We start from the raw sequence: 24,038 nt of genomic DNA, 5'->3' as shown, positions 1-24,038 counted from the left end.
TTCTCTGGGGTGGAGTCGGGTGGGCTGCCCCGGACTCTGTGGGGCTGGGCGGTGCTGCTGCTGCGGGCCCCGGTCCGGATGGGCCTGGGCCCCCTTGCCCTGGTGGGTTCCAGAGTGTGGGGGTGCCTACTGGGGTCAGCGGGGGAGCTGGCCCCAGGGAGGGGCCGCTTGCCCCTCCCTTTCTTCCCTCCCCATCCTCAGCTGCCTCCCTATTCCCGCTCTACCACACCCACCCACACATGTTTGGGGAGTGTGACTGTCTGTGCAGTGTCTATTTGTGTCTGTCTACACGTTGGGTGAGTGCCGAGTATTTGGTTGTGTATATGGGGTGGGAATGCACGTTTGTGTCCGCGTGCGCCTGTTCATCTGTGTCTATATGTCAGGTTGGGTCTTAGACTCAACCTCTCTGGGTACATCTCAGGCCCTCCAAAGTACAGAGGCCTATCTCCCCTCACCACACTCCCTGCCGGTGGCTGATGCCCTCAGACGTTGGTGTGTTGGTGGTCCAGTGTGGTGGACTGGGGCTGGGCGCTGGGCGCGGAGCCCGCGGGCACGCCAATGCAACCCCCTCTGGCCTCTGCTCTGTAGCTGCGGGGTGACCTCTCGTTTGGGGCTCTACTCAGCTCTTCCCAGGAGGGTGGCACGGTTCCCCCCCTTTTAGTGGTCCTCCTCGGGTCCTCGTACTCTGGGGCCTCTGGATATCTGGGGCCTGCTTCATGCCCTAGGGGACGGGGCTATGGCTCCCCACACTCCCTAGCAGATCGTTACATGGAGAAACCTTTGGAATACAAGCATGCTGATCCACACAGGTATGCACACAGGTGTACACACGGGTGTTCACAGACGTGGACTACACCTTTCTTGGCTGCTGCCTCAAAGCACATTGTGCGCTGTCTATCTTGCGTGCTGCACAATATCGTTTAATATTTAGTATCTATTGTTATCTACTGCTAGCTAGTTTATTGTGATGGTGCTGTTTTTATTATGTTGCTCTTTTTTTGTTTGCTTTCTCTTCTGTTTTTTTTTTTTCCATACAGGTGATCCAGGCGTTTTGTTTGTTTTTCATTCTTCCTTCCCCCCTTTCTCACCGTCTCTTCTCCCCTCTGGTTTTCTTTCTCTCCCTCTCTTTCTTTCATTCTTTCTCCATGTCCTATCGCCCAGTCATGTCTGTCATGTTTGTAGCAACCGAAAATAAAATAAATACATAATCATAATAAAGGTCAATCAAATGGACCAATATGGCAAGGCCATGATGATCCACTTGGTAAAATAAATCCGCTTGGCATCTTTCTCGGCCTTAAGACAACAATTCTGATGGCTATAGATTCAAACGGGACACAAAACCCCCCCCCCAAAAAACCAAAAAAAAAAAAAACCCACTTACGTTCAGCATAAAAACAGAAATGAAAAAAGTATATATGGGTATATAACATTTGAAAGATGCTGTGTTTTTTCCTACTGCAATGTCAAAATAAAATTATTTTCTAGTAAGTAAGGCAAGATACTAAAAACACCATGAAATAGCTGTTTATTATTTAACATTGGATTCTTTAAGTAATACAATTATTATGATCATAAAAAATGTTTTGTTTAGTTCAGGAAAACTAATTCGTTGTGGGCCGTCTGAAAGACTCAGCGTAGAACAACAAGTCCCAGAAGGCATTGCGATAGGCGTCGTTATTGTGCATTGCGTCATGGAATGTGTTTTAGAAAGTTCCATCGGATTCTACGGAAGGTCGCCATTTTTGAAGACGGCTGTACGGTCCGTTTTTCCGCTTTCTTTTTTTCCTCAGATATTTTTATTAAAGTTTCTGCATCCATTTTTACAAAAGACAAATTGAACAATATGCCTTTTTCTTTTTGAAGAACATAAAACAATATGAAACATACATTCCCACCTCATAATTATATTAGTACCAGTGGGTGTACAAAAAGAAAAAAGAAAGGGTCCAATCTAATAATACGAATACAAGATAACAGTTCCTGAGTGTACAAGAGAGATGTGGAGAGTTTCAGAGCCCACACCCCCACACAGACACAGAAAAAACAAAACACACAAACCAAGAAAAAAAAAACCCACAAACATAATGAGTGGTCAGCTTAGTTGTAGAGATAAGTCAAATCTGTAAGAGAAAAGAAATATGTATAAAGTGTATAAAGTAGGTAAGCCATCATAAGGCGCAGGCACAATATAGTAGTGATGGGTCGTTCGCGAACGAAATGGCTCTTAGAGCCGCCTCTTTGACGTGAACGACGCGAGTCGGCTCCTTATCGCGAGCCGTCACGTGGGTTTTTTTTTTCTTTCTCTCAGCCTCTCTCTCGCACTTTTTTTCCGCTTCACTCTGCACGCGAGCCTTGTGCTTTACGCTGGGCAGAGGGGGGAGGGGCGGTAGTTACACTCAGTAGCACAGGAACAGAGCCAGAGAGAGAGAAAGAGAGGCAGGGACAACAACATTAGAAAGGTATAGTAATCATCCACAACTATTTTCAGTTGCAGATGATAAAGGATTGAGAAAGTTTATTCATGCAGGTCCATATGACAGAGAATATGCATGTTCTTTTAGTTTTCATATTATAATTTATATTTAATTGTGTTGTGGTTTGCAGTGTTTTGTGTTCTTTTCACTTTAAATTTGTGAAAGGAAAAAGCTGAAAATTTAAATAGTTAAAACTTGAAATGTGAATAGTTGATTTTTGTCTTATATGATTTATTTATTACATTTTATGTGGAGTGAATAAATAAAAGTATATTTACGGTGGCCCCTAGAGACAAAGCACATACAAACTTCAAATCACGTACGAACTCTGAAGCATGTACAAACTCCAAAACACGTAAAAACACGTACAAACTCCGAAGCACATAAAAACTCAGAAGCATATAAAAACTCAAAACACGTACAAAAGACAACAGAAGTGCTCCAGGATGCTGGGCGCAGTGTTGAGCCTTTGTTATCTTGTGGCTACACAAGCCAGCAAGTACCAACGACCGGATTTGGTGTGTGGTAATAACAGGTAAATGAACTTTTTTTTAAATTATTTGAATATATATATGAGTGCCTGTGTATAAATACACAAACAATACACACATGCTTTCAATTGTGTAATTTAAGTGATCTAGTAGCTCTGCTTTGGAAGTTCAGTTCATGCTAGAAATGTGTTTTGGAGTTTGTACGTGTTTTGTCTCTAGGGGCCACCGCATATATTTATATATAAACATATATAAATAAAACCACTTGTTTTTATGTTAGTAATTCCTTTTGTGCATAATTTTATATTATTGTTAATAATAAATTAATTAAAGCAACAAAACAACCTGAAGAGCCGGTTCGGATCCGAAAGAGCCGGCTCTTTTTAGTGAGCCGAACCGAAAGAGCCGGATCTCTAAAAAGAGCCGGAAATCCCATCACTACAATATAGTCCATATACTTAAACATCTTACTTAAACATAAGATAAAATAAAATAGAATAAAGTCTGAGGGCCGTCTGAAAGACTCAGCGTAGAACAACAAGTCCCAGAAGACATTGCGATAGGCGTCGTTATTGTGCATTGCGTCATGGAATGTGTTTTAGAAAGTTCCATCGGATTCTACGGAAGGTCGCCATTTTTGAAGACGGCTGGACGGTCCGTTTTTCCGCTTTCTTTGTTCGTATATTTCCACACAGCCGCAAAAGTATCGGCTTTCTAACTTGTAACTGTGAAATAAAGGTAAGACGAATTCCCCTGTCTCTGAAAATTACTAATTTGGTCCGGTTTTTTCAGTCATTGGGCGTCTTTACTGCTGGCGTTTGCTCATGAGCTTCAAGAGTCGACGCCTTGCTAACATGGTAGTTGCGTGTCTGATTATTACCTTCCACCTCCTCGGAAATGTTATAACTGGCTGAACAGAATATGATGCGCTGCTTTCTACAATGTTAGTCATTCTTAAGTACGATCAGATAATCATGTAATGTTTGTTTCAATGAAATTAGCCTGCTAAAGTACCATTCGCGGTGGTTTAAGTACTCGACGTGTACATAACAAGCTAACTGCAGCTAACAGCTACCGTGTGCTTTATCCCTACACTGCTAAGCAGTTTTACACAAGCAATAAGCAAAAGCTTCAGATTGTGTTTGACTGAAAGTTCTTACAGTTTGTGCAAATACAAGCGGAGAAGCGCAGGTGGTAGATGGACAACATGGAGCCCTTAAAGGCCCTTTGCGGTTACCGGGTCAAAACGTCGACCATACGTCCACGTTAGGCCTCATAACTTGTTTGTTGGGGCTTTGCAGTTGTATTAATGCGTCTTTACCTAGCAAACATAACATATTATGAAATATTTGATATCTTAAACTAGGCTAAATTTAGTTTTCTTATTGTCCATTTACCTGTTTTGTCTTTTACCCCGAACAGCTTGCGTAAAATGTGGCTATAATAGTCACAAAGCCTCGTGTCCTATGATCAGATTGCTAATGTGGCTGTTGTTGTGGGTAGGGTGTTACATGAGCAGAACAAAAAAGTTTAATAACTGTAAGCTGAATTCAGAACATATTCAAATAATTTTCTATAAATGAAATTCCTATTAAGGTTCTAAAATGTTAAATCTATGTTAATGATTTCAGCATTATTTGCTTAGTCATTAGTGCTTGCATTTCAGCTACAATTTAAATTTCTTCATTCACGTGTAATGCAGGGTATTGGATCTCTGCCAGTAGGATAAGGGCTCTTTCTAGGAAGCTGTTTATCCTGTAGCTGAGGTCATGTGACCATGACCTCAGTAGGATGCAGTTCACTAGATGATAAATAATCAGATTTAACACTTTCTGAAGTTTCAGTAGACTTTAGTTCTACCCAATTGACATGTTTTGTTTTCCTTTTTTAAAATTATCTACCCATCATGTCTTCCAGATGCGCCACTCAAAGCGAATGCGCTCCCCTGGCATCTGGCTCGATGAGTACAGCTGGGAAGAGAGGATGGAGTGTCGTAAGCGAAAGAGGCAAGATTCACACAGCAGCGAAAGAGAAAACAAATCTCGAAGAACTCACCGACACCACAAGACCTACGAGGGGTAAATATCTGTCAGCATTTATAGGATACCTATTCAAATTCTGAGCTTGTGTTTAGGGTTTATGTCAGCTTAATGTGGAACTGTTTGACTATAACATGTCTTGGAGGTCCAATAGTGTTGTTTTTTTCATTTACTAGTATCCCACATATTTCAAACAATCATTAAACCCAGTGAAACTGATACTGTTATTCTGCATAACTGCATTTAAATTGGTTTACCTGTCAATTGTGTCAAATATTAGCAACAAAAGGTGTAGCTAATGTTTGGTATGATAGGTTTAGTTGGGTCAGACACCCAATATGAGTAAAACCCGTAATACATTACTTCACTTGTGAACAAAGTTCATGTTGGAAAGACTTGTAAAGACAAAATAATCCCCTGCAGAAGGTCATCAGACTGGATGTTATTGTTTTGAGAGACCTCTAGTGGCAGAAGTTATGTTTTGTGGAAAGGCTGTTTGTATAATCTGGCATTGCATGATTGCAACAGTTGATAGCAAATTTTTGATATCTTTAAAACATTCAGTGGTCTTTAAAAAACAAATTGAACATAGAACCAAATATACAGCTCCTGAACCTTGAAGCTCGATCAGCAGGAATGCCAAAAATACCAGTACATACCTTGGCACAAAAAATGCTAGTTGTTACAGTGTTACACTGGGGAAAAACTGTTAACTGTGCAAATAAACTGTAATTTAAAAAATAAAAATGAATGTACCTTCAACCAGTACTTAATGAGTCAATTTGTGCCGCTTAGAGAAGCACAAAAACACGATATGGGGCAAGTAACCAATAATGGCCTGCTCAATGTGGCTGATGCAGTATATTTACAAACCATTAAAGGTTTTTCCTGCATTTCCAAATAAAAGGGTGTCCATCAGAGGTTTTCTCCTTCCACCAATATGATATATAAATTCACTCTTTTATCAAATGGCTCTAAATACCAGGACTACTTGGCAGTATGTGGACAAATCGTGCTTATGTGTAGAAACCCCTAAAGGCCCATAAATTGGTATTAATCTATATTGGTTTATTTTTTCATAACGGACAAATATATTTTTGTAATGCTGTAAGTCTTCACTGTCTCTGTAATTGCTGGTAGAGAGGAGTAGGTGCTGAGCTGCATGCATACTGAATGTATTGTACACAGGATTTTTTTCATTTTATTTTTTTTACAGCTTACGTTAATCAAACTTGAGCCAATTTGAATGAAAGCCTGCAATGGTGTCTGCTTCAATCTAGAGCTGGAAGTAATGGTTTGGCATATTGCGTTAGAAGCCCTGTAAGCTCTTGTTTTGATGAGCATGGGAGTTGGTGTTGACTGTGGGTGGAGTACTTGAAGGTGACTTGTTACAGACAGGTTTATTTACTTTGCCCTGCTTGTTCAGCTTGTTGGAACACACTGGGTCCTTTGTCTTGTACAGGCATACTCCATAATACAAATGGATAATGAGCACTTATGTAAACCTTAAACTCAATGTTCATTTACTTAATGTGTTCACCAAGGTTGTGTCCACCAAGGTCATGTTTACTGCGTTTCAACCTTCATGGACAGTGTGTGACACTCTAAATGTGCACGTTAAACTGTCAGTATTCTTTTCTTTTTCTTTTTTTTCCTTTCAATAACACAAAACTCAAAGTAAAGTGGGTTGGAGACTTGTTTTGCTGTTCCCAGCTTTTTGTGAGTATGCTTGAGGATTCATAAGGTTACATTAGATGTTTTCCAGATCTACTCTAATTTTAATTCTGTAGAGAGGCAGACTTCATTTGGAAGACACTTGACACCACCAGGGTGCTAAGGCTCTAAAGGTTTCTTGGTCTTTTTTAGATACTTAGGTGCTAAAATCACATGCTAGGTGGGAGTTTGCGCCAAGTTACTGGAAACTTTCAGCCTTATTGAGGAAATGGCGAGTAAGGTAGTGTATATGCAAGTAAACAATTATGCAAGGAATAAATGGAATTTTCCTAACACTCAATTTTCTATTGGCTCAAATGGTACCATGAAGGTGTTGACTACCAGCTTCCAAGATGCACAGGTGTGGAATCGCAGATTACATTTCGCACCATCAACTGTCAATGTTTTGCACTTGAACTCTGCCAATGTGGCTCTCTGTCAAGGTGAATGCTTTATTAAGAGGACATGCCTTGGGCTGCCAATGAAAAGCTGTATAAATGTTAAAAAAATGCCCAGAAGTGTGGTGTTACATGTTGCTTTGCCAACTTGCAAATGGGGTATTTCTGTTGAATCTATAAATAAATTTGTTTTCTTTAGTTGAACCCCTTATTGAACAGGATGTGGGGTGTTTGGTGGCTGTAAACCAGTAGGTTGCTAATTCCAAATGTTACATAAAAGGCTCCTGGATAGAGTGTCAGGCGATAAGCGTATCATTAGCACTCTCACATCCAGTCTTCAGTTTAGAGCTTGATCACAAACAAGGAGCTGGACTGTTCTTACCTGAGCCCTTATGCGTGCTTTTCATCTGTTTGTGTTCTCGTTTGTTTGACTGCAGGCACTACCTAGAGACCCGTAATCTGAACCAGAGACTGGACTCTCGAGAAAGGGACCATAGCTGGGACATGGCCTGTGACGAGGACAGCCATGAAAGCAACTGCAAGGAGAGAGACCGCGATTGGCACCACTACAGCAAGTCCTCTGCACGTAGCAATCGCAGCAGGCGAAGCAGCCGTAGCCGTAGGCACCGCGATAGAAGGCGCCGGCGGAGCCACTCTCGCCACATGTCCTCTTCGGTACGGGAACCTCCTTCTCCTCTCTACCCCCGCCCCTTCCTATCTATACCACCAAGATGAAAGGATCATTACCACTGGTGTTTAGCCAATGCTTAACACCCATTTCTTTGTCTTTCTGTATCTGTGCGTGTGTCCTACTCCTTACTATTAAGCATGATTTCCAGTAATGAAACGTTTGGGGGGGGGGACTCAGGAAGTAATGGATTGTGAGTGTAGTTTTGCAAGAGAAAAGTGGACTCATTATTTGTTGCTGTGATCATAGTGGGCAGTCATTTGACGTGATGGTAAATGGTAAAGCTGTATCCGAAGAGTTAAAAAGAGCTACATGTAGAAAGACTGTAATCAAGTTTAGTTTTTTTTTCTGTACTACTTTGAGAAAGTCTCTCATCTGTAAATCTTGTTGCCATGTTTTTCTTCTGTAACACACACTATGTGGTGGCTGCCGCCCAATTTCTCTGACGGGGCTGAATTTGAATTTGGCTGCTCCGTCCTTCCGTCCATTCGCCTGATGGTGTTACTGAACGGGCTGAATCTATCCACCCCTACAACTCCCCCCCCTGGTCCGGTTGAATGAATGGCGATGTCGCATTGTGGTGGCCTGGTGCTGGCTGGCTGATGGGTTATTGGTGTGATGGCGGATTGCGGCGGTTCCGGTGCAGAGGAGGAGCCATCACCGCAGGAAAAGATCCAGGAGTTTTGAGGATGATGACGAGGGTCACCTCATCTATCACAGTGGAGACATGCTAAGAGCGAGATGTATAGAATTATATACCTTTACTTTCTACTGTTGTTCACACTTTGTCTCTTTCACTCTCTTGTTGTCTGGTTTTTATTTCCAAACATTAATTTAGAGGCTGAAATATTTCGTCCAGTAGACTTACATTTTTGGTTTAGACATTGATTGTCAGTGTTACATTTACTGCTGAGTTTATTGCCAGTCTTAAGAAGACTTTTACTGTAGTGTAGCTAAACAGAGCAATATAACATCAGGCAGTGAACCACCAAAAGGTCAGTTTTCTACTGTCATTGCTAAGTGTCTAACTTCTACTCTTTATTTTCTGTAGATGAGATTGTGTGTACTCTAGGAGAGGGAGCCTTTGGGAGAGTCGCTGAGTGCATTGATCATTCAAAGTAAGTACTATCAGGAAAGAAAAGGAAAAATGTTCCTGTTAATGTAATGTGGTCATTTACTGCTGTATGCTTTTAGGTTTAAATATAAAGTCTTGTATTTCCTTTTGTTTCAGTGATGGGGCTCGAGTGGCTCTGAAGATCATTAAAAATATAGACCGCTACCGAGAGGCAGCTCTGTCTGAGGTAGAGGTCCTTAAACAGCTGAATTCCCTCGACACTGATAGGCGATAGTAAGTTATTATCACACAGCGATGACAACATACTAAGATTTATATAGCTCTACATGCTGTGTATATTAACATCTTCTCTTCCTTCCTTTCCCATTAAGTGCTTGTGTTCATATGCTGGACTGGTTTGACTTTAACGGTCACATTTGTATTGCTTTTGAGCTGCTTGGGCTCAGTACATACGATTTCCTCAAGGAAAACAACTTCCAACCTTTCCCCATTGACCACATCAGACACATGGCCTACCAGATTATTCGAGCTGTGCAATGTAAGTAATGAATACTTGCTCTGTTTGTGTGCAGAAAGCTCAGCAAGTTAACATAAAAGATCGGGGTTAAAATTGTTTTGTTTTTTAAAATGTGATCTTGTCTTTCAGTTCTGCATAAGAACAAGCTGACGCACACAGACTTGAAGCCTGAGAATATTCTCTTCATAGAGTCAGAATATGATATGGAGTACAATCGTGAAATGGTAAGGTTTTGTTGATATCAAGTACTGGTAAAAGGTGAAATATTGTATGTGGGAGCAGCTGTGGGAGCTTTACGGTTGTATTTTGTTCTCAGAAAAGAGATGAACGAACGTTGAGGAATCCAGATGTGAAAATTGTTGACTTTGGTAACGCCACATATGACCACGAGCATCATACCTCTGTGGTGTCAACACGTCACTACCGTGCTCCTGAAGTTATTTTAGGTAAGTAGCTGTTTTTAAAGCACCGTGCTGAAGCTTGAGACAACCCCTGGGTTGGTGACTAAACGATTTTACATGGTGTCCTTCAGATCTAGGGTGGGATCATTCCTGCGATGTCTGGAGTGTAGGCTGCATACTCATTGAGTATTATCTAGGAAGTACTCTTTTCCAGGTAGGTAACAGTACATGGCAGATACACAATCCTGCTATTTGGCATGCCATTGAACTAATTCAGGTCATATTGTTTCCTCATTCAGACACATGACAGCAAAGAGCATCTTGCTATGATGGAGCGAGTCCTGGGCCCCATTCCTACAAACCTCCTGGAGAAAACAAAGTAAGGGTTGATTGAAAAAGCTGTTTGTTAAAATTACTTACTTAGAACTAGAAATTATATAAATTTTGATTAGGCATGTTTATATACAGAATTGATAATGTGGAATGAATTGACTTTAAAAACAAATGTTCTGCAGAAAACGGCGATATGTTCACAGGAACAAGCTGGATTGGGATGTACATAGCTCTGCTGGGAGATATGTCAAGAAACACTGCAAACCCCTCAAGGTAAGAATAACTGATGGAGAAGACCGTAAGTCAGAGGTGGAGACGTGTTTTTATCGAAAAATGTTAAAATCAACTTTCTCGGTTCTGTCAAATTATCCCGATTGTGCTCTTTAACTTGGAAAATATTGGTTGTTGTAAAGCAATAAACAATGGCTTTAGTAACAAACCCATAGAAACTGATTAACAGTTGTCATTGTTTTTGTTTTTTTTATGTCATCAGCATTACATGATGTCAAAGCGCGAAGACCACCAGCAGCTTTTTGACCTGATAGAGAAGATGATGGAGTATGACCCAGCTAAGCGCCTCAGTCTTGAGCAAGCCCTCCGACACCCCTTCTTCGCATGCTACCACAAGAGCAGGGGCAGAAGCAGGCGCAGTAGCAGTAATAATAGCAACAGCAGCAAAAAAGACAGCTCCTGAACCTGTAGACATCTGGCATGTGACCTCAGTTAGTCTGGCTGTCTCAGGCCAGTCTCCACTTCCTGCCTCTCTGGGAGAGGTGTAGATAAACTGACTGTATCAGTCCACTGCCCCACTACACTGTGTCCTGCCCTGAAAACTGTTTCGTCTCATTTGTTAACCAATTATATTCATATAGATGACATTTGTGATGTAATGAACCCACCATAGTTGATATCTATTTATTTGCTCATGTAATTTAAATTGTATTTTCTGAACATGTACGGGAAGAACTTTTTTTTTTTTTTTTTTTTTTTTTTTTTTTTGAAGTCCAGATTTGTCAGTGTTCTCTCTTTGCAATGGGATATAGGTCATTGGTGAATGAACAGATTGAGAATCTCTTAATCATTAAGTGTCTTGAGTATTTAGGGTTGATGTTTAAAAAAATAAAATAAAACACACAACTATTGGGGCAGAAAATCCTTGTACATAGTACTAAGCTTGTTTTTTGTTTTGTAGTTTTTGTTTCGTTTTTTTCCCACTGAATGGTTATGTAAATTTTTGTGAAATACATTTTCAATAAACAGATCACAAACTATTGAGTTTGGATTTGTACATGGGTTGCAGTAGTTGCCTATGTCCTCATGATGGCGCCAAACAGCTAAAATACTGAAAAATTTAAACAGTCTGAGGCCATTATTACTAGAGCTCGTTGTAGCAGCTTGAGCTGAACTAGAGCCTCGTGTCCGTCTTAGCGCGATGTCCTACTAATAAAAGGGGGGAATATTAAGTGAAGATTGTTCGAGGATTTCAGCCTGTCTGTGTGACCTAACCCTGATCACTGTCAGACTTACAGGATCAACTTACATCTCAAACTAGTTAAAAGGCCTTTTTAAAGCAATGATTTTGTCCTCTAAGATTAAAGGACCGTAACTGGTTCAGCACTAAAGACTGTGCAGGTTCTTTTTCTCCTTTGTAAATGATCCTGTTTTGTATTAGAGATGGACAAAAACAAGCCTTCAGCGCCCACATATCTCCTGAACATCCTCTGCTGCTGCTCTCATTTAAATAAAATGGACTGCATTGGCTTGGAAGAGTTTACTACTATAATATATTCATTTTTATTTAAATCACAGGAACCAACCCGGATTTTCCTGACTGATCTCAATTATTTCAGCCAAATCTGTTTCATTTACAGCTGTCAATCTAAAGCCTCCCACGTGGTCTTCAGGGCGGGCGCATCTCGACTAGTTGAATGTGCAACTTTTAGGTGGGCAGTTGCACTTGCACGTGCATGTAGGATACTCAACAGAAAACGTCCTGGAAGTCTGGAGGCGCGTCTTCTGCGGCATCCAGATTACTCCCATCTGGTGCAAACCCGGTGCGCGCCGCTGCTGCCTCTTATTCCAGGACTAATTTCAGTCAGCGCTTTGAACCCCGAGCGCACTGCGCTGTGGCGGAGTGTAAGTGAGTGCGTTAAGTTCGAACTAGGAGCCTGAATACGGTTTATATTTTAACAACGCCAAATACAACAAAGTATTTTGGCCATTTCTGTTCAGCAAGAGGACTTAGAAGTAGGATCGCACCATGGATACGGTCGGCGACTCTATCGGAGAAAGTAAGCCGGTGTGCCAGTGTACCCCCAAGTCCCGGAGCCAGCGATGGGTGCCAGGTTTCCCCATCGCTCTGTGCTTGCTGATGTCGATGAGCTCCATCACCGTGTGTCTTCTGATGAGCTTGAAGACCTATCAGCTGGAGAACCGACTGCAGATGGAGTTGGACAAGGCGTCTATCTTCCAACACCCGAAAAGGGCGTTCGTAAACGAGGATGGGACCCTACTGTCAGAGTTGAGCACCCCAATAGGAAAGCTCGTGGAAGAGGTACATGTCTGTTGTGGATACGCAGTGATTGTCGTTGATAAATACATGTGCTATGCGTGTGGATGTCTGCTCCCCGTGCCCAAACTTTGCGCAATAACGCAGAACATGTGTAGTGTGCGCAGGCAGACTTGGCAATCGTTGGCAGTTGTACCCTAATTGCCTCCCCACCACCACCCCAAAATCAGTTAATGCACAGTGTTAGGAATTGAAAGGCAACATGCAGCTGGCCAATTAGTTTGCGGTTGCGGTTGGGGTGACATAACCGTTGATGATAGACACCAAACTAAAATGTTATCACATGGAAAAGAAATTAAGCAAACTCTTCTCATTTGGAGCTGCATATAATAGCAGAAAGATCATGATCTCATAACTGTTACTTAGATATCTTGAGAACATTATTTTGTTCTCTTAATCCCAATTTATTCCCATTTAAATTAAACTGAAATCTCATTCTCAAGGAACTGTTAGAGTTAGTGTAACGGTACTATTTTGCAACTGAGTGCATTCATGCATATTTATAACGTACTGGAATTTGCTCTTTCTTTGCAGAAAGTGGTGGCTCTGACGCCAAAAGTGCGGCCAGCGAGGGATGTTGGCCAAGAGTGCTCCTGTCCTCCAGGTACCTGTGTGTCTGTACCTTAAATGCCACCTACCAAAACACATAAGCAAAACACTAAAACCCTCCACTCTCAGGTAAACGTTAACGACTGAGCTCGCAAAAGCTTTTGGCAGCCCCCCTCGGACTCTATGTCTGTGTGTATGTGTGTGCGCATGTGGAGGGTTACAGCCCCCTAAAGCCTGGGGTAGGGCCCGCAGAGCTCAACACTCAGCAGATCAGTGGGACAGATCAGTGGGACTGGGATGTCCATCCCTGAGCCTTTCGGCCTTATGCCACTTTAATAGATGGAGCAGTCCTGTGCCAAGATTGGCCACGTTTGGCGTGTGGTGTTCATTACAGGGCCAGTGATAGTTCCTGGTGTGGGGAACAGGGTGTGATCCACATCATGATACACACACACACACACACACACACACACACACACACACACACACACACACACACTCCCCCAGTATCCCTCTGAATTAAAGAAAGATATAAGGTATTTCTTTGATTTCTAATTACACTGCAGTTTGGCGCAACTTGCGTGCCAAGAGTGATGCATAAACATCAGCTGGAGTACGCTGCTGCTCAGTGCTGGTTTACACGGAGCATTTGGGCTGAGCTTTTAAAGGGGAAACTGTTCTTTATTGACAGAAATCTTTTGGCTAGCAGCAACAGGATGTGTGAGTGTGTTGAAGTTGGCATTCATGACATTCCAGTTTTGTTTTTTTGTTTTTCTTTTTTTTTAAACTCAAGTGGAATCTGGCCACAGTTCCTGCTTGGACACACTTTCTTTTCTTGCTTTCTTGTGTAAAGAGGTAAAGCCAGAAGTAGAGTTTTCAAGGTGCTTATTGCAGATTTGGGAAACTGCCTTGCATGGTTCTTCTTTTTGTTGTTGTTGTTCTTTTCTTTCTCAGTGTTTCTGGGTGTGAATAGCTGTGCAACAATAAGAACAGGTGAAAGCATTCACAAGTGGAATTTCTGGCCCGCTTTCAACACTTTGTGCTTTCCATCCAGAAGCGTGCTCTGCTGAGAAAAGCTTGTTGGTGCTGCCTGCTGGGTTAGAGGAGATACTAATACTGCTAATTTAGGTTTTAGGTTTATTATTTATAAATTTATTGAATGCAGTTCCACTCCAAGCACTTTTAAATAAGAGATATGCAGCACACACAGAAATGCAGACGAGGTGTTTTTACTCCATTAGATCTTATTATTGTGTCACACGTTGCCCCTCATTTTCCTATAAATCCCGTAAACCGCTGCGTAATCGAGTGGTTTTGGCACTGATACGATCCATAACAGCTCTTCAGGAGTCTATTTAAAGTCCTCTCTAGATGTGGTGGTTTGTTTTTGTCGAAACAAAAGGCTTTTTTGTTTATTGCAGCTTTGATGCAATAGAATGCTTGTGGACATCTATTTTTTTCCACGTCTCAGCGATTTGATTGCTCAACACAGACTTGTTAACATTTCTCTATAAAAATGTGTTTATTTCTAAGGAGGGATTTCCAGAAAATAAATGCTTTATTTTCTTCTTCTTTTTGCACGTTTTTATGAAAAGTATCGCGTATTTGTTTGCGTCCTTGGACGAGGGTTTGGGCTTCATGTCGTGGTCACACGTGGTCCTATGCTGCGTGTGTCGTGCAAGTCTGAGTTCGTCTCAGAGCCTTTGAGGGGCCGACGGGAAGGGCGGGGGGGCTCCTCTCTCTCTCAACGCGACACTGTAAGATAAGACCATCTTCTCCCCTTTGGTTCCAACTCTCACCGCTTGAAATTTGATTCTCTTACCAACAGGATCACAGGCCAAGGTATTTCTGCTTGTATGCGTGTGAGACACAAACTACCACACTGCATGAGTGGCATTTCTGCCATTAAGTCCGTGCCCATGCCCTCCACATCAGGGTGCTCACCTTTCACTAAGCATGAGGCCAGGAGCCCAACAGGGGGCAGCAGCTCTGCAGCAGCGTTGGAAAGAATGATGCAGAACTCTTGGTTGACACTTTTTAGTTGAAAGATGTTCCTCTAATGGAAAAAAAAAAGTAGTAAAGTATTGTGAAGGCCAGCAGACCCACTAACTGTAAATGGTAATGTCCCTCAGGCTTTCACTTCAGGGACATTTACCTCCAGCGTCCTCCTAAAGGCAGCAGCACTGGGCCTCCTCTGTGTGCTCACAGATACAGCACGGCCAGCCGTTGTTAAGTCAAACTGTCACTAAATGCAGCTCTGCTTACGAGCTTCAGGTGTTTGCAATTAACACCCGCCTACACCCTCAACGCACACTCAAGCAGCACATGCACACAGACGTACACAAACATTCGCGTACACAGGCGTTCATTACTTACACATGAGCACAACACCTCTAAGGTGCCCCGACTAATTCGAATCATGTGGGGACAGCATGTGTCCTGCGAGGAAGGAGTGTATTGTCATCTAAGCAAATTGCACTTAAAAGCTGTTTAACAGGTCTGATACTTAGTAGGGGGCACAAAGTCTGCCAGCACTTTGGCGAGTACCAGCCTGAAAATGACTATAAATAAACCTGAGTCAGCAACCAGCGATGGCTCTGCTGAATGAATGGGTGTTAAAAATATGTTGTTTTATGTGTGCTATGCTTGTTTTCTGCTATACGTGAGGACTGAGCGCCTTCAGTGTGCCTAATGCATCTGTGAGAGTCTGTGGTGTTCTTGTATGTGATGCCACGAGGTCAAACCCCTGGTTGTGCAGTCAGATTAGATTCCATGAGATAAGAAGAGGTCATTAGCACACTAAATGGGAGCACTGGGCCCCCTATATTCGAGTGTTTGTGCATAGCATTCTCACGTTGATGTATTTAACATGTGCCGATACCAACAGAAGTCCTACATATATATACTCTTGACGCCTTCTGCAGCAGGGTGATGTTTAATCGCTTGAGAAATGCACTACTTCTTGTGTGAAACCCTCCAGGAGTCTGTTGGCGTTAAACATCCCGGCATGGGATCGGCCTCTCACTCTCACTTAAGGGCAGCTGAATGCACTCATTGCCCAGCATCGTGCTCTACCACCTGGAGGCGGGGGTGGAGAAAAGTCTTTTGGGAGATGGAGACCCAAAGCGGGGCCAGCAATCACCCCTCCCTTCAGGCTGCATTTTGTTTAAAAGCCATAATAAATCAGACAGGAAGCTTGCTGCTACCTATGCAATGTATTGCCACAGAAGAACACATATAAGTTTAATTTATTACCACTTTAAAACAATAACAGCAGGAAATTTTGTTTTTGTACGCCATGTTTTAGATTTGTTACACTGTAGCTTTGGGCTGGGACAGCATTGAAATGCTGGACCAGAGCACATAACCAGCTCTTTGTGCACGATTGTGAGTCCTTTGACTTCATGTTTGTACTTGCACCCGTGTATTTCTAGTACTTGTGTTTATTTTGATGTCTGCAGGTACACGGTTTATTATGTCTTGAGGTGACTGAATACATTGCTTTAGGTATCATATGGCATCAATATCCTCTCCCCTGTGGCAACAAGTAATAACCTGATGCCACAGGGGAGAGGGGTAAAATTGACAATTTTCAGGAGACAAAATCATCTCTGTCCTGCTGGCACACGGAGTTAAGTGTCTGTGCACGCATACTCATACTTGCAGATATCAGTTGGACCGCAGCGTCTTTTTTCCAGCATAAATCTTCTTCTGATCCAGGCAAAGTTGTAGTGCAGAATAAAAATATGTTCTACATCCAGCTGACCTATTTTTTTCTCTTTGCACCCGTTTTACTTCACACACTGTACTTCTTCATGAGGTGAACATACGAGCTAAATCGATTTACAGTAAGCTATTTATTGAATGTAATTATTTGAAAATAATATTTCAGTAAGACACCGCTGTGTGGTGGTCTTTTATTTGAAAGGAAGTAGAATGTTTCCCTCTTCCCTCCTGTGCTGTCCGACAGCCTGCTTTGCATTTAGGACTACATCCCAAAAGACTACAGACATCATTTTCATATGGACAGCAGCTCCACAGCATTTCGTCCTCAAGTTACTTTTTTGCTTCGGCTGACGTGTCGTTAAGAGGAGGAATAAAAATAAGTGATGTATCTTAATTTTTTCTTATTTGGAAGATGATCTTGGAAGGCTTAAGTGTTCTCAGTTTATTTGTAGGAGGAAAGGGGAATGCTGCTTCTTAGATAGCTGGAGATATTTACTTTGGCGATGGCTACGTCTGCATTGCTGAAGTCATGCGCTGAGTGCAGCGATTGAGTTCAAGAGGTGTTTCTAGATCAAAGCCCTTTAACTGGTAGCCACTGTCAAACAAGTAATTTAGTGAAATGGGCTGCACCGTTAAAAGTTACAAGGGGAAATTGCTGAATTTATACATTGTAACGGGTTACAGGGAGGACTTTTGCACATGTGAAAAACTTGTAGGAAACCTTTTTTAAAGGGAAGCTGTGTGAAGTCTGGTGCTGTGTGGCCGACTCCAATCAGCAATGCAAGAAGGAAGTCATGAGGTAAATGTATTATTCCCACAGTTGAATGTGTGTGTTTTACAAAAGTACAGTTTGAGAACTCTCAGTTTACGTCTTCTTTACATAACTTTTGGTCTTTTATGATCTTGTTACAGCGATCTTGGTAAGCCAGGGTGAGTGCCAGTGCTTCATCTGTTATGTGGCTAAACCAGGATGGTGTCAGTGAAGTGAAGAGACAACTCGTCTCTATATGAGATGTTCATGTGTTCATGTTCACCAAAGCATTTGCATTAAAGTCAGACTGAGGATGAACTGAAGCACAGCTGGTGGAATCCACTCCAGGTGTGGACATTTTTATCCATGTATCAGCCCTCCTGACCATTGATTAGCACACACACACACACACGCAAACACACACTTGCACTACATAACCACAGAGAAAACGTCCACACGTCTCCCCTCTCTGTCTCTCAGCAGCTCTTTTTATTAAAGTTAGCTTTGTGAAACCACAACGTTTAACAGCGGGGCCAACATTCTTCCTGGCTGGACACAGGCCGGCCAGGCGGCAAGGCCCACGCGGACCCCAGGAGAACGAAGAACTGTCTGAACGCAGCGATCCGCCCTGGGATCGTAGTCCCGATTCACAATAAAGGTTTCTGGATGCAATTATCTGCTGGCATGTTATCATATTATCTGTCAGAATTGACCGAGGCCATTAAAAGCAGGAAATGATGTGAAGCAGTTAAAGGAGGAAGCACAGATTCTGGCTTATTTAAAGAACTTTGCATCCATGTGTACATATTTAAGCATCGTCACCTCTTGGCTAGTAGGGGGAATATCACCTGTTTTGAATGTTGTCAGCCCAATAAATAGCTGGAGCCGGCTAATGAGCAACAGCTATTTAAGGACATGTTTATATTTATGTGTTTTTCTAGACAAGTAAGAGAGCTGAGAGCGGTTTCTCAAGCGCGGCAAAGCAGTGGTGCGAGGGCATTAAATAAAAGAATCAGTTTTGAACACAACCCCGACACAAACATAAATTAGATGTTTGTTTTTACCACAGATGGACACTGAATTAAAAATAAAATTCTGCATTTTTGAGGTTTATTGTACATTGTGAACTGAATCAACAAGCTATTTTAAAATTGCTTTACTTAAACATCTTTTAACATCAAGTTAAATCAATTCCGTGGGGAATATAGAGTAAAATATCAATCATTTCAAATGCACATGGCATCAAAGTACAGCTAGACTTTGAAGAACATCTGATGTGCTGCTTTTCACACAGTAATGCTTTGTCTGATGGGCATGATTTGAAAACAGCCATTGTTTGCAGCAGACCAGCGTGCATCAAAAGCATCAAATGTTGTGTTAAACCACAGGGATGTAATTCATTTCTTTAGCCCTGGATTGATTTAGGAGCATCACCACAGAAGTATCCATGGTGTTTCTTTGGCTGGAAACTCAGCAGATGGCCTTTAGAAGATTACTTTAAATGGAAAACAGCACTTATTATAGCTATTGAGTATTTCTAGTTTATCTATATTAGATATTCTGGTATTTTAAGATGTGTTTGGGACATTTTGTCTCATATTTTCTTTCATAATAATCAGTAATGGGAAAAAAATACATTTTTCTTCAGGGAGTCCATATTTTCAGGACAAGCAAGTATGGCTTTGCAATTAGCAGTTGCAGGAACTTGCAGAGTGGTGCAGAGCAGACACGCAGTGCCAAATGTGGAAACTATTATCGTGTTTTCTTTAATTATCACAAGTGGCAGGTGACAAGGTGAATAGCCTTTTAATGGGGGAGCAAAAAAACTCTTTAACACCACCATGTGGGCTCCTGCTGGCTGACAGCACCGTGATGATGAAAACAGCCCCTTTCTGTGTTATAGTATGAACCTGTTTTATATTAATTTAATTGATTTGTGTTAATTATTTCTCTGTATTCACAAAGATCCGAAACACCTCATGGTGATGTCTTTTGAAGTGTGTTTTCATTGGAATGATAGTGTCACTCTTATCCTCTATTAAAGAATAAAGATCGACAGAAATGAATATCCCATATCAGCCCTTCTGCATTTTTACAGCTCAGTTAATCTGTCAGGAATGTAACAAGGCTGACCCCAGCTGCGGGACGACACCCGTGCAAACACACCTGGATTTATTGGGCAGTTAGCATCTCTGGACATGAACCCAGACAAGCAGATATGCAGGGATGGTGCAGAGGATACTGTTTATCCTTCCAGATGCAGACTGGTAATAACAGTCAGGGTATATCTCTCTTTGGGAGTCACAGAATGGCTGTTGGAGATGTGAAGAAGAGCACTGGTGATCCAGATGGTCTCGCTGTGGCAAACGTGCTCCTGCTCAGTGTAAAAGCCCCTGGATGGACTCGCCACTCTCCCGGCACCTCTTTAATGAGCTGAGCTCATAAAACTGGGCTTGAAACCTTTGAACGGGCCCTCGGCACCACTGGTGCATGTTATTCTGTCATAGCAGGGAGTGCAGTATAGCTCTCAACAACTTAACACCCCCACTTTGAGCAGCGGTTTATTTACTTGTCTCAGGTCTGCTCTCGCTCTTTCTCTCCGTTTGACCTCTCCAAATATGTCCTTCTGTCTGTTATTTCCCCACATCCCTCCCCATGTCTCTGTTTCCTACGTGCAGCCCCTCCCCCATCATTCTGCTCAATATTTATGATTTCAGGAGTTTATATTTAGCTCACGATCTGGTTGGTCTGAGGCTGCTGTACATCCACAGTGGGTCAGTCAGTGTATACATTAACCCAGAGTTCAGCCAGAAGTGAGGCGGGGGAATGGAGCTTGTTATCACACATGCTGTAAACAGACGATGAGGAGATGCAGGGGGACTTTCACGGGAAAAGTGGGGAGTCCCTGAAGGTACAGGCCAAGGTTGTCTTGTATTATAGCTACTGGTGAAGAGGAGCAGTAGCTGTTAAAGGCTATAATTTGCTGACTGAATGATTGCATTTCTAATAAGATGAACAATACGAGCTGGGGTTTTATTTTTTAGGGTTGGTTGAAAAAAAAAATAATGGCAAAAGTTAGCCAAGCAAAACTCGCAGTCATTCTGCTCTCATGTTTACAACCATATGTAACACATGCAGGGCTTAAGACTAAGCCTCAGTGGCTGCAGTTAAACGATCAGCATCACTCTATGTGAAATGGCCTGTCCCGCCGATCGAGTCATTTATCTCTCTGAGGTTTCTCTTCACTGATTTGAGGATTTCGCGCGCAGTCGTACGCCAACCCGGCGTACCAAAAATGACCCCGTAAATAGATCTGATCGCCAGCCAAGCTTGGGCAGAAGCCTGTGCGTGTTCAAGCTGTATGTCTGTACGTGGGGGTCACCGATTTTGGGTGAATGTTTTTCCAGCAGGCCTCAGGGTGAAGCAATGTGATAATTGGAGCTAAACATGTGTTTATGTGCACACAAACACACACACACACTTGATTTGCTGCTATTAAATCAAAACACTTGATTTGTATCAAGAATGCTGTTGCTGCTGCTGCTCACTCTCTAACTGCTTGTTCCGGATGGAGGCACAGGTGGAGGTGGGGTGGGAGGGGGCGAGGAAGGAGGAAATGGAGAAACTTGGAATAGCACAATATATTGCACATGTTGAAACTTTTTATCAGCGTTCCATCTGTTTTTTACATACTGAGCAAGCTTGTGTGCGAGCGTATGCTTGTTTTGTGCGCGTGTCTATATGTGTGGGCTCACCTTGCGTGTGTGTTCCCCACATTTCTGCATACCACCCGACAGCCCATCTCCATTGCCAGCCTCTGCAGGGACTTCTTATCTGCATATTTGCTGTTCCACTCAGGAATCATAAACGAGTCCTGAGTGCATTTTGGGAGCCAGGAGAGTATATCACAGATGTCCAGTCAGCTTGGGTTACACATGGAATATCTGACTTGAACATGTGGACAATCTATCAGGTCTACCATCTCTTTCCTCTCATTTTCTCCCTGCCTGCATCCAAATTTTGTTTCTCTTACTTGCTTTTCCTACTTTTCCCTCTCAGTATTTAGCATGCAAATGCCGCTCTTCTTCCCACATAGTGTTTACACAGACGGAGCATCGGATGTATGTAAAAAGGATCCAATCAGCCTGTTTGCTCATTTTTGTCTCACAGTATTTTGTTTCTAGGGTTGCAGCATCAATGCACATCAATAGGAAGAGGCTCGCAACCCATTTAAACATAGAACCACAAAACAGCACAGATGCATGCTCAAGTTTGTTTGTTTTTTTCACTGTCACTCTTTTGCTTGCTGCTGATACTCCTTAAAGCCGGGGATTCACACTAGGGACTGAGCAGTCTCCACTTTAGTTCTGTTTATTTACTCTGAGTGTTTTCTCGCTTTCATGTGGTTCTGATGTGTGATCTGGAACAAGGACAAAGACTGGGATGAGTGGAGAGAACGGGGAGAACGAGACAGCGGCCCGAGGAAGCGCCAGAGAGACTAATGTGTGCAATGTGATTCCCATGAATGGGATTTAAGATGTGAAGTAGACAAATGAAACCAAAGTCTTTCTGTCACTTTAAATTGCTCTCTGTCCTTTACCAATTAGCAAATATGGTGTTACTGCAACACTCTCTTGGCATGCAGCATTGCCTGCCCTGCCTGGAGCTACATATGATTCCTTTTACACTCGGAGCACAGATCGGCTGTTTTTAAACCAAAAGCGAATGTATACACATCTATAACCGCTCAAACTGGATCTTTTGTTTATAACGCGCAATGAGCCAGTAAGGAGATCTGACCCAATTCAAGCCGCTCATCATAAAACGCGCTGAGCGTCGGAGCCAAACCACCAGCGAAAAGCGATTCTCTAGTGTACTTTTAATTGGAAGAATTGGCTTGACATGCGGTGTTATTGTCTAAGAAGGGGGAGGAGGGGAAAAAAGAAAAAAAGCTGGCACAGATGAGAAAAAACTGCGGTTGTTCAAATGAGCGAGGAAAATTAAGATGTTATGGTATGAGGCTGGAGATGGGAGGTAGGATTTCTAGCTTGTGGGTTTTTGTCTGGGTGTGTGTTTTTACAGAAGAACAGTGGAATTTATTAGATTTTTAAAAATGGTTCTGATGAAAGCTAATACAAGCCTAACCAGTGAAAACCAGCTGACTGCAGGTACAGCTGCTGTGCTCTAAAGTCACACCTCTGACACATTTTCAGTTTCTAAATCGCGTTTAGTCGGCTGCCGTAGCGAGCTCTGATCTGTCGCTTGTTAGTGAGGCCTTGTCTGCCTGTTAACTCATCCAAATCTGTTTCACCTTGCTGGTGGAAGCCTTAAGATGCACTCACAGCCAAGCACCCTATTTTCCTTTTCTGGTTGCTTTCTCTTGAGGTTGTATGAATAGAAAAAAAACACAATACCATTTTTGGTGCTGTCATTCTCCTGTGAAGAGCCAACCTACTGTAATTTCCAGAAAACCCCAATGCTATTCTATTTTTCTTTTGTCAGACCCAAGTTTTGAACAACTAGTGTACCTGGCTCATTCGGGAAACAGGAATGTGACTGACTCTTTTTAACAAGCTGGTTTCTTGGAGACAGATTTCCTGGCGCCATGGAGCTCTCATTTATTTATTCGGAGCAACAGGTTTGATCAAATCAGACAGACCTGACGAGCGTCTCTCACGTGGCAGATCAGCTGGACAGCCCGTCATCTTGCCCGACCCTTTAAACTGCGTTAACATTCATTCAGTCTGTCTCTGTGTCCTCCTCTATTGTGCACTGATGCTTGTCTTTCCTGTACAAGGTTTTTTCCTCAGTGCACCTCTGAATGCTTGTTTGTGTGTATGTGTGAGAGAGAGAGGAATAGTCCACGTGCAGAAAAACGCAGAGGGAGGGTGACTGGCTGCAGGACATGCTGGGGGTAGGAGGGTGTCAAAGTTTTATGTGCTCTCCATACAAACAGATAAAGTCTGAATGGGGCACAGATGCAAGCCTCCCCGCTGCCCCGTTTCTCCCCATTTTCTCCACGTCTGACTATTTCACCTCCTAACATCTTTGTTTTTCCTACTTCACCTCATCTTTTTCGCTCCCCGGTTCCCTCCCAGGAATATTTCAGCATAATACTCCATCTATTATCTGTATTTTTCAAACATTATCCTCATGTTGGGAGTTTCCTTTGTGGTGTCTCTCCTCCTGTTCTTCACTTTACTGCCTCTTCCCCATCTGCCTCCTCTCTGCAGGACCTCAGTAAAGTGGGGTCAGCCTTTAGCATGTAATGCTGTGTCTTTCCTCTTGTTTCTCCCCTGCTCTTTGACTAC

At 42.5% G+C, this 24,038-nt stretch overlaps 2 protein-coding genes across 3 annotated transcripts in view; both read left to right on the top strand.

Moving 5' to 3' along the window:
- Window positions 1–3,546: 3,546 nt before the first annotated feature.
- LOC308408257 (dual specificity protein kinase CLK4-like) lies at window positions 3,547–11,403 on the top strand. Of its 2 annotated transcripts, none has more exons than XM_080900434.1 (13): window positions 3,547–3,706; window positions 4,886–5,046; window positions 7,556–7,793; window positions 8,453–8,549; window positions 8,858–8,924; window positions 9,038–9,154; window positions 9,253–9,419; window positions 9,528–9,622; window positions 9,715–9,844; window positions 9,931–10,013; window positions 10,099–10,178; window positions 10,315–10,405; window positions 10,626–11,403. In XM_080900434.1, the coding sequence occupies exons 1-13, from the start codon at window positions 3,560–3,562 to the stop codon at window positions 10,824–10,826; spliced, it is 1,674 nt and encodes a 557-aa protein (XP_080756560.1). In that variant the 5' UTR covers window positions 3,547–3,559; the 3' UTR covers window positions 10,827–11,403. The 2 variants fall into 2 exon arrangements, with proteins under 2 accessions (XP_080756560.1, XP_080756561.1); XM_080900435.1 differs by lacking the exon at window positions 3,547–3,706 and adding an exon at window positions 3,804–3,825.
- Window positions 11,404–12,012: 609 nt separating this feature from the next.
- LOC308408124 (uncharacterized protein) overlaps window positions 12,013–24,038 on the top strand; it is a 133,793-nt gene continuing 121,767 nt past the window's right edge. The window contains exons 1-2 of the mRNA XM_080900232.1: window positions 12,013–12,686; window positions 13,236–13,305. Coding sequence (XP_080756358.1) covers window positions 12,393–12,686; window positions 13,236–13,305 — 364 coding nt within the window. The 5' untranslated portion in view covers window positions 12,013–12,392. The remainder of the gene's footprint in view (window positions 12,687–13,235; window positions 13,306–24,038) is intronic.

Source organism: Rhamphochromis sp. 'chilingali', assembly GCF_963969265.1.
Source record: "Rhamphochromis sp. 'chilingali' genome assembly, chromosome: 13".
In the NCBI taxonomy this organism is placed as follows: Eukaryota; Metazoa; Chordata; class Actinopteri; order Cichliformes; family Cichlidae; genus Rhamphochromis; species Rhamphochromis sp. 'chilingali'.
This window is presented reverse-complemented; position numbering and strand designations above follow the sequence as displayed.

What these genes read in the sequence shown, in the direction of transcription:
- LOC308408257 (XM_080900434.1), top strand. Translation starts at nt 3,560, where the DNA reads ATGTGTTTTAGAAAGTTCCATCGGATTCTACGGAAGGTCGCCATTTTT. An exon ending in CTTGTAACTGTGAAATAAAG is followed by an intron (nt 3,707 to 4,885) that starts GTAAGACGAATT and finishes CATGTCTTCCAG; the next exon opens with ATGCGCCACTCAAAGCGAAT. An exon ending in AGACATGCTAAGAGCGAGAT is followed by an intron (nt 8,550 to 8,857) that starts GTATAGAATTAT and finishes TATTTTCTGTAG; the next exon opens with ATGAGATTGTGTGTACTCTA.